The 19994-nt window shown below is 39.9% G+C and overlaps 1 protein-coding gene and 1 non-coding gene across 10 annotated transcripts in view; both read left to right on the top strand.

Moving 5' to 3' along the window:
- The first annotated feature begins 376 nt into the window (after positions 1-376).
- Positions 377-19994, top strand: part of LOC102266853 (zinc finger protein 879) — a 75462-nt gene continuing 55844 nt past the window's right edge. For 5 of the 9 annotated variants that reach the window (XM_070373458.1, XM_070373459.1, XM_070373461.1 and 2 more), the window contains exons 1-4: positions 377-507; positions 1578-1648; positions 4470-4596; positions 5039-5134. In XM_070373458.1, the coding sequence (XP_070229559.1) occupies positions 1616-1648; positions 4470-4596; positions 5039-5134 (256 nt within the window). In that variant the 5' untranslated portion in view covers positions 377-507; positions 1578-1615. Of the gene's footprint in view, positions 508-1577; positions 1649-4469; positions 4597-5038; positions 5135-14306; positions 16359-19994 lie in introns of those variants that run through there. The other 4 variants (XM_070373452.1, XM_070373455.1, XM_070373457.1 and 1 more) reach the window with 4 other exon arrangements.
- LOC138988723 (U2 spliceosomal RNA) lies at positions 5748-5944 on the top strand. Its single transcript, XR_011464981.1, has one exon. It is a non-coding gene; the product is annotated as a U2 spliceosomal RNA (small nuclear RNA).

Consider the following 19994-nt stretch of genomic DNA (forward strand, 5'->3'; position numbering starts at 1 on the left):
CTTTTTTCACCCCATGTGTCAGTTAAATTATATATATATATTTTTTTTTATTATAGGTTACAAAATTTAGACAATTTTTAAATTAAAAAAGTCGTTAAATAGATACTAACAGTTTTCTCAATAACCAAGAAAAAGCAGCCGCAAGCGGCTAGTCTTCCACATTTTCTACTACATGCTCACTTTTTCCACTTATTATCATTGTCATCATAATTTTAAATTCAACGGGTGCACGAAAGGACACGTGGTTACAGCAGAGGCTTCAGCCTCTGGCTTTTGCAAGACTGCTTTCTCTAGCCTTCCCTTCCTTAGACCTTCTCGGTCTCCGTAGAGGGCCGTGCCGTGGAGACGTCTGGGAAGTATAGTTCGAAAGGAAAAGCGCTAGGGTTCTCCTGTACGCACGCGCAGTTTTGCCCGGTGGCCTGGCGGCGGCGACGCTAAGTATCCTGCACTAGGTTCTCCTCTTACCTTCTGTAGGGTCCGCCGCTTCCCACGTCCCGGCGAGCACAGGTACAGACTGCCTTTGAGAGTGGGCCCGGGGTGTTAGGCTCCTACAGCAGGGGGCGGACAGAGGGTCAGCCGCGGCGAGTCCCAGCTTCGGGCGTCCAAGCCCGGGCGGCCTTGGCAGGTGAACGTGGCCGGAGGAGGGGGCGTTGCCCCGGCAAGGCCCCTCGACGGACGGCGCGGCTCAGTCTGGGCCAGGCTCCCAGAAAGGTGTCCCTCGAGAAGAGATTGCAAGGAGCTGTGTCTCATTTCGGGATTCGTGAGCCCTGAGGCGGTTTTCAGCTTTTACCGTTTGTTGGTATTTTCCCCCTGCAGTTGAAACTTAATGTTTATGCCTTTTGCCAACCTTGTATTTTGGCATTGTTCTTCTAGGCTGAATCCTGAGTGACTTAACTGTTTCCTTTTGTGTTTAATTTTGTCCACTTGTTAAGTTACGTCCCTTTCCTCTAAATGTTAAATTCATTTCTAGCCAACGAAGGTATTTTTTATGTCTTGTACTTTTAGGAGCGTGGGGGTATGGAAGGTGGATCGGTAACGTTTCCTTTTACAGTTAAGGATGTTTAATAACTTTCTTCACAAAGGAAACACAATGTCCAAGAGGAAGAGAAGAGGACTAATTTTTGGTTGGCTGTTTCTGAAAAGGACACCAATTCTTAAAATGACATTTGAAGAATTATTATAATGCTAATTACTACAGCTCAAAATACCTAAATGCAGGTGTGAAGAATATTTGTCATGTCTCATCAGTTTAATGTCTCTGTGAGCCCGGTGAGACTGCTGTTTACAGTGTTAATTTGTATCAGGTGGTTCTAATACCTTCATTTAATTCATCTTTATTCATGAATCATTGGCTGAAAGGTTGCAGGCTCAGGGACTGGAAGTCTGCTTACTGTGCACTCCTGGTTTTGGTGGTCAAGCACAGGTCCCCTCCAACTCAGAAATGCCTGGGCTTCCAGGTTTCCTTTGGTTTCTACAGGGTGCTCAGCCTGTGGAAACTTCTTAACCTGGTCTAACCCTAATGAGGAGGGGAGTGCAGATAGAATGGAAAGACCTCACAGTTTCTTTCTCCCTTTTAGGTGCCCTCTCTAAAAGGAGCAGCAGGAGGGAGGGAGAAATGGCCACAAGGTTGCTGCCAGCCCAGGCTCTGGTGAGTGAAGGTTTCTTTCTTGAACTGCCTTCTGGGCTTAGAGGTTGGGGACATGCGTCATCTATTGTTGAGCTTTTCTAGGTAATGAAGCCCACTGAGGGACCAGAATTGAGGAACTCCAAAAAGACGGTATTTCCCTTGCTGCAGGGCCAGCCTCTTTGTGAATTTTCCACTTAACCAGTTAGTGCTTGTTGACTTGGAAATGAATGGGCCCACAGGCCCCATGCCAATGCCATGCCCAGAGCTTTGTGAAGGATCCAGGTTTGTTTTGCCCCATGGAGGGCAGAGACATAGGGGAGTCAAATCTAGGAAATCAACTGAGAACTAATCTACTACAGTAATACCTGATCAGGGTCTGGGTGATTTTCTAAGAAGATCCTAGAAAGAAGACCTAGTGGTCAGAGATGCTTCCTACTATTGTGGTCAGAGATACTTCCTACTATTGTGCAGTTTTATACATATGAGCAGTATTAGGCTTATACAGATGTTGAAAGGAAAAGAAGTTACAATTTGGGCTGTGGTTTGGAGGAGGGGACAGATTCAGGGAAGTGAGACTTCCCTGAGGTGAGAAGCATCTGGTTCACAGTGATTTCTTCCCTTCTTTGCCCTTTCACTTGGGGAACAATTATTAAAAGCATAATCTCTTTCTAACCCAGAAAACCTTTCCACATCAGTAGAAGAGAAAGAAAACACTTTTATTATTGAGTAAGCATTACACCAGAATGTATTGTGTATCACTGGCAATCCACTAAAGAGATTGCAGAGACAGAAAGCTCACTTATATATCGCTAAGTGCATAACCCAGTTTTGCAGTTTGGAAATTTGTCAGGTAGCAAGTTAGGCCCATCTCCTCCTAGGAAATGGTGACCAGGTCCTTGAGGAAACAGTCCTGAATTGTGAGACTTATTTAGCCATTAAAAAAACTTACATACATTTGGTAAGGGAAATTGGAAGAAAATGAAGGATGGGGTTGGAGTCTTCTCACTTATTTCTAACAGCCTTTTATTTTTAATTTGCCATTGCCCTTACCAATCAAAGAACACCATGGCCTTGTGACTGCCTTTCTGCATTTTAGGGATAAAGTGTGGAAGTATTTTTACCTCTAGAAATGTGTCCTAAGAAAATAAGCTTTTTTGTGATGTGCAGGGACACTCAATCCAGTATTTTTAGAGTTACAAAAATGGAAATAACCTAAATACCCACAGTAGATTAGTTAAGTAAACCATCTAATAATCTATAAGTAATCTATACAGTGAGATATGTGGCAGCAAGTAAAAAGTGTTGAGTGGGGTAAAGTTATCTGTGTAACATTTTATTTTTATTTAAATTTAGAGCCATATTATCATGTAAAAAGTCTGAAAGAACACACAACAAGAAGTGAACAAACCTTGTATTTGATGGTAGGAAGTTAGATTAATGTTGCTTTTTCTTTTTTTGTCTGCACCATGTGGCATGCAGGATCTTAGTTTCCTGACCAGGGATGGAACCCATCCCTCTGCAGTGGGAGCATAGAGTCTTAACCACTGGCTATCAGGGAAGTCCAACATTCCTTTTTCTTTTGCTTGTTGATCATTCCTAATTTGCTTAAAGAAAAAAAAAAAGATTCTTAATAATAAAAGAAAGGGACCACCAGTTTAAAACAGGTGACTTGTGATGCACTGAAGCCGGAGATGTTCCCAAAGCCACATTCATGTGTCTGATGTACCGTGAGGCCAAACAAACCAAAACATCAGAGTTTGGAGTGGGAAAGGTTTACTATAGGGCCAAGCAAGAAGAACAGATGGCTTGTATGCAAAAAACTCAACTCCCTGATGGTTTTCAGGGAAAAGGTTTTTTAGGCAAAATTTGAGATACGGGCTGCAGACTGTAAATTTCTTCTGACTGGTTGGCAGTGAGGTAACAGGGCAGTGTTCCAGCACTGTTGCGCTCAGCCTTGAGTAACCATCCTCTGCCTGGGTGGGGGCCTTAGTTCCTGCAGAAGAACTCAAAGATACGTTCTTATGTGTGTCCCTTGAGTAGGAACCAGGACCCTGCTTTTTGGCTGCACAGTTGTTTCTTGACTCCTGTTCCTTTGTTTCTGCATTCCCTCAATTCCCTCATTAGCGACTGTTTGAATATGCCCCTTGGGATTCAGAAAGGTCTAGGAGGTTGAAGCCCTTTTCCTACAAACAAGAAATGGAGACCATGGAAAGGCTTTATGTATATAGGAGGGCCCCTCAGGGCTCCTGCTTGGTTTCAGAGAGAAGTAGAACAAAGGCTTCTGGGATGGGGAGAGTCCCAGCTGCAGCCTTGTCACTTGGCTCTTCAAAGATTGTACAGCCCACATGCTGGGCCTGCTTCTGGGAAAGCCACGCCTGGGGCCTTCTCAAAGCCTCCTTCACTGTGACTGGCAACATCCTTTCATCCGAGACAGAGGTGGTCCAAGGTGACCACAGAATCCAAGCACACCTGTTGCTCCCTGAGTGAGTGTACCGGAGGCTCCTTGTAAAACCCAGTTCTCATGTCTCACCTGTAAAATGAGTTTGGTCTAGGTGATTGTTGTACCTTTCTATGCCTAGAGTTCTGTGTTTCCCTCATTCTGATTTTATTCCACGACTTCAAGTGTTTTACGTTCTTTGGCTGCTGAATTTCATTTTGCTGGGAGCACAACGCTTCACTGACAGTAGGTAGGTGACAGAGATGTATGTGCTGAGTACAGGAGGGGTGGTCAGGAAGTATTCAGCTTGAAACTGCTCAGAACCTAGAATGGCGACAGGGTTGCTGCTCAGTCATCCCACTGCGGGTATGGTCCTGGGTGAGCAGGAATGGGTTTCTGTTACAGGTGTCTGTGACATTCAGGGATGTGGCTGTGTTCTTCAGCCGGGACGAGTGGCTGTGCCTAGACTCTGCGCAGAGAACCTTGTACCAGGAGGTGATGCTGGAGAACTACAGCACCCTGTTCTCTCTGGGTAAGGACATTTCCTTGTGATGTAGAATCTGCTGGGGGAGCACCTTGGTGCCCTCTCCGAGGAGGGCGTGGCCAGACTCAGCCCACAGGTAGACTCAGAAAGCAGCGGGTGCTGTTGCCCTCAGCTGCAGGGACAAGTCTCAGCTTGGCACAGTTGGTGATGGGCATCCTCTCTGTACTCTCCCTGTCTTCTGCCCCCTGGACTCTGTCCCTCTGCGTCTTACAGGAGGTTCCAGCTTAGAGGAATGCACAACCAGAGCCCTGACTTTCTTCCCGAGACCACTTCCTGGCCCTCCTCTGGGAGCCTGGTTTTAAGCCCTTCTCAGAACAAATCTATTTACTCTCAACTGTCCTTTGCCCCAGACTCTGGGGCTGGATCTGAGTGAGTGACTGGCCACTCATGTCTGCACCATGGATTCACTCTCTTTCTTGCTCATGAACAGGGATTCTGTTTTCCAAACCAAAAGTTATCCTCCGGTTAGAACAAGGGGAAGACCCCTGGATGGTGGAAAATGGAGTTTCTCAAAGCACATATCTAGGTGAGTGACAGGAATTGGGAAATGGGCATAGCATTTCCGAGCTGCTTGGGCTTTGCTGATCGGTAAGGACGAGATACTGGCCATGCTTGGGAGATACTGACCAAGACGCTCCTTATGTTTCAGGATAGGTGGGAAATGCTGGGAAGGGCATATCGTCACTCGACCTTTTTGAGTACTTGGTATAGCAGGCTCAGAGGGAGAGCTGAATTCTTCCAGTATGAGTTGTACTTTGTCATACGTCCTTTGTAATTTGAATGCAGAGCATGTAATGTGTAAAGGTTTGTGATTCATATCGTCTTCCTTTTTTCTTTTACTGGTTTGATTATTTTCTTAAATTATTTTCTTTTTGTGATTTGAACAGACCTTTTATCACTACAATGCATTCCTCATTGTCCCACCTTGGGTCTTTGCTTTGACTAACCTGCTACTTTTTACACATGGTTTAGCTAAAAAACCAAAATGATGCATGTGTATTTATGTACTATGCAAGAGAGAGACAGCAAGGTTAGCAAAATGGTAACAGTTATTGAATTTAGGCAGAAGGTTTGCAGATATTAAACATAGCTTTCTCCTCATTCTTTTGGTGTGAAACAATTTTAAAATAACATGTTCCATCACTTCTCGGCCTTTTGGCTAAGATCTAAGTGTAGTATCTGTTCTTAACAGTTTAAAATAGTATGGTCCAGACCCTGGCTGCTAAAATGTATCTCTCAGTCTCTAAAATCCCTGTGGGTTGCTGAATCATAAGGTCTTGGTTTCTGTTGCATTTTAAATTTTGTCTTTGTTTCTCACACTGGAGGATGACTCACTCTTTTGAGTTTTGCTCCTTGTCAGGAATTTATTTATCCTGATGGCAAAAGATAGGTTTTCTGTGTCAGTTCAGTCTGTGTTTCTATTTATGAGTTCTGTCTTGAGATTTTTACCTTTGGTTTGACTAGAGTATTTCCTGACTAATGTTTCAGAAAGGTTCATGTATACTCTATTTGTACCTGTCTAATATCAATTCTTTTCCCTCTCCTGTGGGAATTATGTTTTGAATCTAGAACTCTGGCATCAGTTTTTATTTCCTAGAAATTGTTCAGCCTTTGTTCCACTGCTTTGGGGTTGAGTATTGTTGACTGGAAGCCTCTCTTTCCCCCACCACCTCTGTTTCCATTTAGAAAACCCTTTTCTCCTTTTTCATTTTTTGATATCCTTTTCATCTTGAAATTCACAAGTTTCATTAAGCTATATCAAGGAAGTTTTTTTTTTTAATACTATTCAGCATTCATGGGGGCCACTGCTTTGAAGACCCAAGTCTTTTTTTCATTTCAGTGATTTTTTTCTCTACCCACTTACTGACAAATATTCTGCCATATTCCATGGACAATTGGAGGTGCATGACTGTAAGAATAACAATATGAAACAGAAATTCAGTCACAGCTGTCAGAAATAAATGTATCTGTTGAATGAGTTTCAAATTTGGTTGTGAGCTTTCTGATTGGCAAAGAAATTACTAATTTCAAATTGACTATATTCTTTTGTAAGATTTTAAAAATTAATTATTTTTAATTTATTTGAGGTGTGCATGGTATTAAAGTGAGAAACAGAAAAACAAAAGAAAAGATTGATTTGAAATTTTACCAACCATACTGAGTCATTGTTAATATTTTACTATTCTTTCAGACTATGAATATTTGAGTGTGTTTGTATATGAGAAAGACACACAGAGAAACAGATTGATTGTACATACTGTTCTTGAGCTTGTTTTTAGTTATAAATGTTCAATTATTTAGCCATCATTGAATAGAGGTCTACCTCATTGAAAGAACTCTGCTGTATTGTTAAGCCATATTTTATTAAACAGTCTTCCTTTTGGAAATTTTAGTTTCCCATTTTTCACTATTAATATTGTTATCCTCGCTGTCATGGCTGTGGAATACAGAAGTAAAAGGAAGGGGTAAAGTTCCAAATAATTATAGCACAAAGGCACAAGTCAGTCAGTTCAGTCGCTCGGTTGTGTCTGACTCTTTGTGACCCCATGAACCGCAGCACGCCAAGCTTCCCTGTTTATCACCAACTCCCAGAGTTTACCCAAACTCATGTCCATTAAGTCAGTGATGCCATCCAACCATCTCATCCTCTGTTGTCACCTCTCCTCCTGCCCTCAATCTTTCCCAGCATCAGGGTCTTTTCCAATGAGTCAGCTCTTCGCATCAAGTGGCCAAAAATTGGAGTTTCAACTCCAACATCAGTCCTTCCAGTGAACACTCAGGACTGATCTCCTTTAGGATGGACTGGTTGGATCTCCTTGCAGTCCAAGGGACTCTCAAGAGTCTTCTCCAACACCACAGTTCAAAAGCATCAATTCTTCTGCACTCAGCTCTCTTTATAGTCCAACTCTCACATCCATACATGACTACTGGAAAAACCATAGCCTTGACTAGATGGACCTTTGTTGACAAACTAATGTCTCTGCTTTTTAATATGCTGTCTAGGTTGATCATAACTTTCCTTCCAAGGAGTAAGTGTCTTTCATTTCATGGCTGCAGTCACCATCTGCAGTGATTTTAGAGCCCCCCAAAATAAAATCAGCCACTGTTTTCCCATCTATTTTCCATGAAGTGATGGGACCGGATGCCATGATCTTAGTTTTCTGAATGTTGATCTTTAAGCCAACTTTTCACTCTCCTCTTTCACTTTCATCAAGAGGCTTTTGAGTTCCTCTTCTCTTTCTGCCATAAGGGTGGTGTCATCTGCATATCTGAGGTTATTGATATTTCTCCGACAATCTTGATTCCAGCTTGTGCTTCTTCCAGCCCAGTGTTTCTCATGATGTACTCTGCATATATGTTAAATAAGCAGGGTGACAATATACAGCCTTGACGTACTCCTTTTCCTATTTGGAACCAGTCTATTGTTCCATGTCCAGTTCTAACTATTGCTTCCTGACCTGCATACAGGTTTCTCAGAAGGCAGGTCAGATGGTCTGGTATTCCCATCTCTTTCAGAATTTTCCATAGTTTATTGTGATCCACACAGTCAAAGGCTTTGGCATAGTCAATAAAGCAGAAATAGATGTTTTTCTGGAACTCTCTTGTTGATGATGCTTTTTCCAAGCGGATGTTGGTGCTTGGATCTCTGGTTCCTCTGCCTTTTCTAAAACCAGCTTGAACATCTGGAAGTTCACAGTTCACGTATTGCTGAAGCCTGGCTTGGAGAATTTTGAGCATCACTTTACTACCGTGTGAGATGAGTGCAATTGTGCAGTAGTTTGAGCATTCTTTGGCATTGCCTTTCTTTGGGATTGGAATGAAAAGTGACCTTTTCCAGTTCTGTGGCCACTGCTGAGTTTTCTAAATTTGTTGACAAATTTAGTGCAGCACTTTCAAACAGCATCAACTTTTAGGATTTGAAATAGCTCAACTGGAATTCCATCACCTCCACTAGCTTTGTTCGTAGTGATGCTTCCTAAGGCCCACTTGACTTCACACTCCAGGATGTCTGGCTCTGGGTGAGTGATCACACCATCATGATCTGGGTCGTGAAGATCTTTTTTGTATAGGTCTTCTGTGTATTCTTGCCACCTCTTCTTAATATCTTCTGCTTCTGTTAGGTCCATACCATTTCTGTCCTTTATCGAGCCCATCTTTACATGAAATGTTCCCTTGGTATCTCTAATTTTCTTGAAGAGATCTCTAGTCTTTCCCATTCTGTTGTTTTCCTCTGTTTCTTTGCATTGATCACTGAGGAAGGCTTTCTTATCTCTCCTTGCTCTTCTTTGGAACTCTGCATCCAAATGGGTATATGTTTCTTTTTCTCCTTTGCTTTTCGCTTCTCTTCTTTTCACAGCTATTTGTAAGGCCTCCTCAGACAGCCATTTTGCTTTTTTGCATTTCTTTTTCTTGGGGATGGTCTTGCTCCCTGTCTGCTGTACAGTGTCACTAAACCATGTCCATAGTTCATCAGGCACTCTGTCTATCAGATCTAGTCCCTTACATCTATTTCTCACTTCCACTGTATAATTGTTAGGGATTAGATTTAGGTCATACCTGAATGGTCTGGTGGTTTTGCCTACTTTCTTGAATTTAAATCTGAATTTGGCAATAAGGAGTTCGTGATCTGAGCCACAGTCAGCTCGTGGCCTTGTTTTTGCTGACTGTATAGAGCTTCTCCATCTTTGGCTGCAAAGAATATAATCAGTCTGATTTTGGTGTTGACCATCTGGTGATGTCCATGTGTAGAGTCTTCTCTTGTGTTGTTGGAAGAGGGTGTTTGCTATGACCAGTGTGTTCTCTTAGCAAAACTCTATTAGCCTTTGCCCTGCTTCATTCTGTACTCCAAGGCCAAATTTTCCTGTTACACCAGGTGTTTCTTGACTTCCTACTTTTGCATTCCAGTCCCCTATAATGAAAAGGACATCTTTTTGGGGTGTTAGTTCTAAAAGGTCTTGTAGGTCTTCATAGAACCGTTCAACTTCAGCTTCTTTAGCATTACTGGTCAGGGTTATAGACTTGGATTACCGTGATATTTTTATGGTTTGCCTTGGAAACAAACAGAGATCATTCTGTCATTTTTGAGACTGCATCCAAGTACTACATTTTGGACTCTCTTGTTGACTGTGATGGCTACTCCATTTTTTCTAAGTGATTCCCGCCCAGAGTAATAGATACAATGGTCATCTGAGTTAAATTCACCCATTCCATTCCATCTTAGTTCACTGATTCTTAGAATGTTGATGTTCACTCTTGCCATCTCCTGTTTGACCACTTCCAATTTGCCTTGATTCATGGACCTAACATTCCAGGTTCCTATGCAATATTGCTGTTTATAGCATCAGACCTTGCTTCTATCACCAGTCACATCCACAACCGGGTGTTGTTTTTGCTTTGGCTCCATCCCTTCATTCTTTCTAGAGTTATTTCTCCACTGATCTCCAGTAGCATACTGAGCACCTACTGATCTGGGGATTTCATCTTTCAGTGTCCTATCTTTTTGCCTTTTCATATTGTTCTTGGGGTTCTCAAGGCAAGAATTATGATTAAAAAGACTTATTGAAAAACTACTCAACTTCATTATAAATCAGAGAAATTCAAAGTAAAGAAATATAATTTTTCCCTTTAATAGGGAATATTACAAAAGGTTAAGAAATACACATTCATTGTTTTGCTGCTGTTCTGAGCAGTAAGCACTATCTTTAGTGGGATTTTGATTGAAGTATTTCTGACTTTATTCACAGAAATCCCAGGCTTAAGAATTTTTTTAAGAAAATAATTCATAATTGTGCAGAGCTGCAAAGATAGTGTAAAGGAATGTTTGCTTTAACATGAGGCATTACTCGAAGTAAAGAAAGCTAAATGACTTAGAAGGGGATTTATTAAATGTGACATATTCATGTACTGGAATATTCTGTAGCCATCAAAATGATATCAGCCTACTGTCATTTACATGGAGAGAAGTTCATGATTTTTATCCCCAAACTTTAAAGTTTTTATTTTGTATTGGTGTATAACCAATTAACAATGTTGTGGTAGTTTTAGGTGAACCGAGAAGGGACTCAGCCATACATATACATGTATCCATTCTCCCCCAAACTCCTCTCCCATCCAGGCTGGCACACAGCGTTAAACAGAGTTCTATGTACTATAGATCCTTGCTGAATATCTGTTTTGAATATAGCAGTGTGTATGTGACCTTCCCTAAGTCCCTAACTATCTCTTCCCACTGGCAACCATAAGTTCCTTTTTCTAAGTCTGTGAGTCTCTATGTTTTGTATGTAAATTCATTTGTATCATTTCTTTTTAGATTCCACATATAAGGGAGGTCATATGATATTTCTTTCTCTGACTTAACGTCACTCAGTATGACACTGTAGGTCTGTCCACATTGCTGCAAATGGCAAGATTTCTTTCTTTTTAATGGCTGAGTAATATTTTATTGTATATATGTACCACACAATAATTTTGTTTAAGTGAAGTGGTGCAGGAAGGTTAGTTTCAACCCACTTTAATTTTTTAAGTAAAAGTGTTTTCTTTCTCTATTGAAAAATTCTGGTGAGCTAAATTCCACATTTAGCAGTGATTGATTATATTTGCATGATATGTTTATGGGTAAACTACATTTTCATTTTAATAGTTTTCTGGAATTTCTTAATTTTCTTACAATGATTATACATTTCCTTTTTATATAAGAATATTAAAGCTCTATTATAAAATATATTCATTCCTTTTGAATCAGTAACCCCATTCTTGAATAGTAATCTAAGTGATAAAAATGGTAGACAAAATCATTTTCAAAAATGTACTCTCCCAGTGTTCCTTGTATCACTATATAGCCACATCTCCATTGGATTCCCCAGGCCAGAGTGTTAGTTGCTCAGTTGTGTTTGACTGTTTGCTACCCCTTGGACTGTAGCCCACCAGCCTCTTCTGTTAATGGAATCCTCCAGGCAAGAATAGTGGAGATCCCTTCTCCAGGGGATCTTTCTGACCCAGGGATTGAACCCGAGTCTCTTGCATTGCAGGCAGAGTCTTTACCATCTGAGCCACCAGGGAAACCCCAAGCCAAAAGCTAGGCATTACTGTTGAGTCCTCTCACTTATTCTGTACTCCTTATTCACAGGTGAACATCCCTGTGGTCTCTGTTTTTAAATACCCCAGTGTGCCTGCTTCCGTTACCATGCCAGTGCAAACTGCCGTAACCTTCATCCAGGAAGACTGGCAGAGCCTCCTAATTGGCAGCCCTGCACCTGTCTTTGTTTTTTTTTCCTCTTTTCCCCCAGTTACTGTCCATTTGTCACACAACTCCATAGTTTTCCTTTTTAAACAAAACCATCATGTTCTTCCAACCCCGCAGTGATCCTTAGAAGAAATTCCAAACACTGCCCTATATTTTACAAAACCTTGCATGATGTGACCCACTGCCCATCTCATCTCCTCCTCTTGAAGCACTCTCCCCCGTTTCCCTCTTGCTTAGGCCACACTAGTTCTTTGTATTCCGCAAACACACAGAGCTTTTTCCTGCCTTATGGCCTTTGTAATTGCTCTTCTTACCCAATTTTTACATGGACAACTCTTTATGTTATTTAAATCTTTAATTTTATTTCCTCACCATAGTTTGAAATATCACGTTGTACACATCACCTTGTTTTTGTTTATTTTCCCACAGTTGTCATCACTCCCAGTACTTTATTTGGTTACTTGGTCATTGTCAATATTGGCTGTTAGAATGTAAGCCCTGTGAAAATGCGACTCTTATGTGGCATGTTCTCTCTAATCCTGAGTCTTGACCTTTGCGTGGTACATACTGGATACCAAGTAGGCACTGTCAGTGAAATGGATTACATTATTCATAGCACTCAAGGGGTCCCCAAACTTCACCAAGTAGGCACTGTCAGTGAAATGGATTACATTTTTCATAGCACTCAGGGAGTCCCCAAACTGCACTAGTTGAGGCTGTGTTTCAAAGAGACTTTTAGAGGCAGTGCTTCTCCCACTTGTTTATAGCCCCTCTGCAATTTTCTCTTGGTTTTGGCTTGAATGTACTGGTGGCTGACCTGAAAGATGAAGCTGAATAATATACAACCTGCTGTACGCAGATATACTGTATACCCTGCTGACCTCTGCTTTGTTACTAGATCAGGCCTGGTTCCTTTACTAGAAGAGCTCCCATCTCAGTTCCTCAGCCCACCCACATATAGTTTTCTTCAGACTTTTCCCCACCCAGGTAGATCTTCCATTCTGCTTCTTTTTCTTGCTCTTCTTTTTCTCACCCTTTTCTCAGTTCAGTTCAGTTGCTCAGTCGTGTCTGACTCTTTGCGACCCCGTGGACTATAGCATGCCAGGTTTCCCTGGCCATCGTCAACTCCTGGAGCTTACTCAGATTCATGTCCATCAAGTTGGTGATGCCATCCAACCATCTCATCCTATGCCATCCCCTTCACCTGCCTTTAATCTTTCCCAGCTTCAGGGTCTTTTCCAGTGAGTCAGTTCTTCGCATCAAGTGGCCAAAGTATTGGAATTTCAGCTTCAGCATCAGTCCTTCCAATGAATATTCAAGACTGATTTCCTTTAGGATGGACTGGTTGGATCTCCTTGCAGTCCAAGGGACTCTCAAGAGTCTTCTCCAACACCACAGTTCAAAAGCATCAATTTTTTGGTGCTTAGATTTCTTTATGGTCCAGCTCTCACGTCCAAATCTGACTACTGGAAAAACCATAGCTTTGACTAGATGGACATTTGTCAGCAAAGAGATGTCTTTGCTTTTTAATACACTGTTTAGGTTTGTCATAGCTTTTGTTCCAAGGAGCAAGCATCTTTTCATTTCATGGCTGCAGTCACCATTTGCAGTGATTTTGGAGCCCAAGAAACTAAAGTCTCTCACTGTTTCCGTTGTTTCCCCATCTCTTTGCCATGAAGTGATAGGACTGGATGCCATAATCTTGGTTTTTTGAATGTTGAGTTTTAAGCCAGCTTTATTACTCTCCTTTTTCACTTTCATCAAGAGGCCCTTTAGTTCCTCTTTGCTTTCTGCCATAAAGATAGTGTCATCTGCATATCTGAAGTTATTGATATTTCTCCCAGCAATCTTGATTCCAGCTTGTGCTTCAGCCAGCCCAGCATTTTGCTTGATGTACTCTGCATATAAGTTAAATAAGCAGGGTGATAATATATAGCCTTGACGTACTCCTTTCCTGATTTGGAACCAGTCTGTTGTTTCATGTCCATTTCTAACTGTTGCTTCTTGACCTGCATACAGATTTCTCAGGAGGCAGGTAAGGTGGTCTGGGATTCCCATCTTTTTAAGAATCTTCCACAGTCTGTTGTGATCCACACAGTCAAAGGCTTTGACATCATCAATAAGGCAGAGTAGATGTTTTTCTGAAATTCTCTTGCTTTTTCTATGATCCAGTAGATGTTGGCAATTTGATCTCTGGTTCTTCTGCCTTTTCTAAATCCAGCTTTAATATCTGAAAGTTCTTGGTTCACGGACTGTTGAAGCCTAACTTGGAGAATTTTGAGCATTACTTTGCTAGCGTGTGAAATGAGTGCAGTTGTGCAGTAATTTGAACATCTTTGGCAAGTACCTCTTCTAAGCACTCCATAAATATAGTTGTTAGCCATCCTTGTATTTTTTGATGTTATTTTTCTTTATTCTCAGTGCAAGAGAGACTTACATGTTTCATTTATTTTAGGATGGGAGAGCTTGTTTGAAACCAGAATTTCTGAAGAAGAAAATCAGGAAGTAATGAATCAACTCTTAGGTGATGGTCCTTTTGACTTTAGGTTGGGAAAAATCTACATAAACGAGGAAACCCTAGAGATTCAACAAAGCAAAGAAAACAGAGCTTTGAGGGAAGTCTTAGTTACCATCAAGAAAACATGCATGAAGGACAAGAGCTTTATAGGTATTGACCTTGGGAAAAATCTTGATCTGAAATTATCACTTATTAGAAAACCCAGAATCGTTTCCAGAGGAAGGAAACCTTGTTCACAGCAGTATTCAATTCTATTTAAACAGCTGGGAATCAGCACAGTGCGTAAGTGTTACAAGTGTAATATCTGCGGGAAAATCTTCCTCCACAGTTCTTCCCTGAGTAAACATCAGAGAATCCATACTGGAGAGAAACTCTATAAATGTAAGGAATGTAGGAAAGCTTTTAGCCAAAGCTCGTCTCTAACTCAGCACCTGAGAGTTCATACTGGAGAGAAGCCTTACATATGTAGTGAATGCGGAAAAGCCTTCAGTTTCACTACATCTCTCATTGGACATCAGAGAATGCATACTGGAGAGAGACCCTATAAATGTAATGAATGTGGAAAAACATTTAAAGGTAGTTCATCCCTTAATAATCACCAGCGAATTCATACTGGAGAAAAGCCCTATAAGTGTAATGAATGTGGGAGAACCTTTAGCCAGTGCTCATCTCTTATTCAGCATCATAGAATTCATACTGGAGAGAAACCATATGAATGTAGTCAGTGTGGGAAAGCCTTTACTTCAATATCACGACTAAGTAGACACCACAGAATTCATACTGGAGAGAAACCTTTTAATTGTAATGAGTGTGGAAAGGTGTTTAGTTACCACTCAGCCCTTATTATACATCAGAGAATTCACACTGGTGAGAAACCTTATGCCTGTAAAGAATGCGGGAAAGCCTTTAGCCAAAGCTCAGCTCTTATACAACATCAAAGAATTCACACTGGAGAAAAACCCTACAAATGTAATGAATGTGGGAAAGCTTTCTCCTGGATTTCACGGCTTAATATACACAACAGAATCCATACTGGAGAGAAACCATATAATTGTAAGGAATGTGGAAAAGCTTTCAGTTCGCACTCAGCAGTTAATACTCATCGAAAGATTCATACCGGAGAGAAACCTTATAAATGTAATGACTGTGAAAAAGCTTTCAACCAAAGCTCAGCACTCATTCAGCACCAGAGAATTCATACTGGAGAGAAACCATATAATTGTAAAGTATGTGGGAAAGCCTTTAGACAAAGTTCATCCCTTATGACACATATGAGAATTCATACAGGAGAAAAGCCCTATAAATGTAAAGAATGTGGGAAAGCTTTCAGTCAGAGCTCGTCTCTTACAAATCATCAGAGGACTCATACTGGAGAAAAACTATAAGTTAAATGCATGGGGAAAAACCTTCCAACTGAAGTTCATTCCTTACAAAATATCAAAGAATTCATTCTGGGGAGAAAATCATGAGTAGTTAATTGTGCATTAAACTTCAGGATTTAGACCTTGCCAAACATCAGAAACTTATGATGGAAGGTAACCTTAGAAATATTAGGAAAGCTTGTATAAAATGTTTCTTCATACATTCTTAACTTATTACTGACTATAAAATAGAAAATTTATCAGATCAAAGGGTTGGTATTTTATTTTTTTTCTAGTGATATGTGGTAACAGCCACCAGCTTTCACAGGCATCACTGGGAAGCTTGTTGATTAATGGAAAAGTGCAGCCATAAAATCCAGACTTTGGATTAGTCTAGGATTGTATATTTTTGAAACTGCATTTGAGTTTCAAAGCCAGTTGTACTAAGAAAAATGTATTAGAGATGAAATGTAAACAGATGACCTGGAACTACCTCACTGTCAGTAAAATTTGTTTTTTTAAGAGTTTAAAAGCAACTTCTGTACTTGGTGGTTGTTAAAACTTTTGAGTTATTTCTCCTGTGCTTCCTAAGCCATTCACCTGAAAATAAAATCACTCTGTAAACTGGTTTAAGTTTTGGGAGTGTTCTCCCTGACTACTTGTTCCAAATTCTGAATCAGATCTAAAGTTACTTTATTTCAAATCACAAAATACATGGTATTTCACTTGTTTTTCTCATAAATTGATTACCAGTGTTGTATTACCTTGAGAATTAAAGATAATTTAGACAACTACTGCTTTTGCAAGTTGATTTACTGATAAGAGTTGTTAAAAATTATCTTGCAATGTAAGCATAGGGAGCATGACTCTTGGCCGCAAGGCTGTGTGCCTGCTTCCTTGAGTTCTCTGGTTACCAGCCACCAGGAAGACCCAGGAACACATGGAACTCTGGTTGTCCTCCTGTTAGGTCAAGTGAACAAGGTAGTTTTCACGCTTATGTTTTACTTTCACCTCCATCAGGTGATGCTTGCTCTGTTTCACACTGTGAGGACCACTAGACAAAAGTTGAGGCTCTAAGTTCAGATGCTTTTTCCTCCAAAAATTGGGCTGTGTCCTTTAACAAGTTATTGATCCCAGAAACCATTTCTACAATGTGAACAGTAATTTGAACAAGATAAAAACAAATCATGCTAATATTGTTGAGCTTCACAGAGGCTAACATCTAATTTTGCCAATTTTATCAGGAGTAAGCAAGCACTTAAGAACCAGAATACTCATTTCATTGAAAAAACTGTTAGTTTTTTTCTATTTGCCAAGGTGCTTTAAAAAAAAACCCTCCAAAATGGTTAGGAGTGGAGATTAAGTAAAGCAAAAATTAGTGAATTCAGTTTTGCCTCTTAGGACTAATCAGTCTCATTGTTTCAGACTTGTGAGGAACAAATTCTTCAGGGTCGTTTAGTATTCTGCTTGCAATGTCCCTTTTCATATAACCATTCTTTTAAATTCTCTGATTACCTAAGGGAAGTTCCTAGGAAATACATAACTTTCCTAGGAAAGATAGAGCTTCTTAGTTTGGAGTGCTATACCAGAGACTGGATAGCTTATAAACAATGGACATTTATTTCTCACAATTATGGCTGGGAAGTCTAAGTTCAGGGCATCAACATGGTTGTGTTGTGGTTAAAATCCCCTTATTTCTGGTGCCTTCTCACCATGTCCTCATGGTGAGGGATCTCTCAGGGCCTCTTTTTTTAAGGGCATTGATCTATTCATGAGGGAGGTAGCCTCATGAGAGATACCTCCCAAGGCTCCACCTCCTAATAACATCACCTTTGGGGTTGGATTTCAACATGTATTTTGAGGGGACACAAACTTTCAGACCATAGCATTCCATAAGTATCAATGACCTAAAATCATCAAAAATCACACAATATTTTTAAGGTGAGGCCTATCAAACTTGCAGGTAATATTTATATCTTTAGCAGGATCCTTCAGAGGAGATAATCTGTAAGCTTGATGATTTCTAATATAACCCAGTACCAAAATCAGGCAAGGAAAATACAAGAAAGATTGCAGTCCAGTATCAGCCATCAACACATGTAAAAATCCTAAACAAGGCATAAGCAGATGGTACCAAAAGTACCTAGACATAGTACTAGTTTTACTGATAAGTACAGGTTATTCATGGAGATGCATGGGTTGTTTTAACATTAGGAAGCTTACAGATGCTATGTGCCATTTTAATATTAACAGAAATCCATAGGTTCGTCTCAATAGATGCAAAAAAACAACCAAAATACTCAGCACCTACTCATGATTAAAAACTTTAACCAAGCAGCAGTAGGAAAGAAGTTTATAACTGGATAAAAAGCTATTTACCAAAAAACCTGCTGGAAAAAAAATGGTAAAGGATTAGAAGTATTCATGACATGACAAGTATGGGGAAAGAATAGACTACTCAATAATGGTTCTAAGAAGCATAAATGGTTCATCCACATAGAAAAAAAACTTTTTTTCTATGCCTACTGTCACCATATCAAGAGTTATATGCTAGGCAAAACTGACTTTTGGAAGAATATGTAAGCAATAACTTTATGACCACAAGATAAGGATTTTTTAAACAGGACACAAATAAGCTTTATAAAATGTTTATAATGTTTGCTCACATTGAAATAGGGAACTTGTGGTTATCAGAATATACCAAAAAGGAAAAGACACAAAACAGAATGAAATGTTTCTACAACATGCCCAGTATGTTTTCTGGAAAATCTGAATGATTTGTATGGATCAATTAAAAAGAAAAACCTAATAGAAAAAAAGTGATCTGAATACATGACTACTTATTTCATAGATGAGAAAAGAGAAATTTCTAAAAACATAAAAGGATATTTCATTGGGACCAATGTAAATTCAGACCATAGATATGATTTTATAAGTACAGATGAACAAATATGTATTACAATACTGAGTTTCGGAATATATGTGAAATAACTGGGATTCATACCCTACTAGTGGGAGTATAAATCAATACAGATCATTGACATCTTACAAAGTCGAATATTTGCTTGCTGTAATACACTGGCACCTGTACATGCTAGATAAATGTTTGCATATGAGCACAAAGAATCATATATAAAGATACTTGTACTGATCATAATAGCAAATATTTGGAAGTAGTCTGAATGTCCATTAGTAGGAGAATGTATTCAGTAAACACCAATGAAAATCAATGAACCAAAGCTATATACAATGCAGATGAATTTTAAAACATACTGAGTCCTAAAAAGTCATGGGAAACTACATTAGGGATAACATTTTTTGCAAAATTAAGTTTATACTAAGTGATATGTGGGGAAGATCATAAAAACAAGTGATTGGATGAGATGGTATTTTAGTTATAATTAACCACCCAAACATAGAAGACTGCAAATAAGAAAAAGTATTTGAGGTCCTAAGTATTGCAATCAAGAGGCACAGATTCTAACAGCAACTCAAATGTGCTCCAAGGGGACTATTTATTTCCCAAGGGAAATAAAACATTGGGGTTTATAAAAGCAACAGATAAGGCATTCCAGAGGTGTTATATAGATGTATTTTTATAGAAATATTGTGGCATTCAGTCACTTGTGGACAGCAAATTGTTTGCTAATCCATGATCTTTAATGAGTAAGGAAAGCAGGTTCTAGATGGTCTCAGGAACTTGTGACTGTGTCGAAAGTTTATATTGCATCTGCCTTAATGGCCTCTTGGCTCCTTTTTAGATCCCTTGAACATAAGTGACTCCATTTCATTGTTCATGGTCCACATTATCCATCACTGTGTAACAACTCTTGCCCAAATTTAACAGTTTAAAAAAAAAATTATTTATTTCTGTCTTGGTTTCATGTTTGGGCTCAGCTGGACAATTCTTACTTAGGGTGTCTTAATGTGTTTGCATTCAAGTAGCAGGTGGGGCTAGAGGCACAACTGGGCTTGATACCCAAGACTGTCAGTTTTTGATGACTGTAGGCTGGGAGCATGGTTGGATTTCTCCATGTAGATTGGGCTTCTCACAGAAAGGTAGCTAGTTTCAGAGAGACCGTGTCCCTAGGTAGAAGCGCAAATCTTATAACTCAGTTTTGGAAGTCACAACATTAACACAGATTTGGTCCAGATTCAAGGCAAGAAAATTATAAAAGGACATTGATACCAGGGAGCATGGTTCATTGGATGACCATATTTGGAAACTAGCTACCACAAAAACAGAAAATTCAGGAGATAATTA

Source organism: Bos mutus, chromosome 7 (assembly GCF_027580195.1).
Source record: "Bos mutus isolate GX-2022 chromosome 7, NWIPB_WYAK_1.1, whole genome shotgun sequence".
Lineage (NCBI taxonomy): Eukaryota > Metazoa > Chordata > Mammalia > Artiodactyla > Bovidae > Bos > Bos mutus.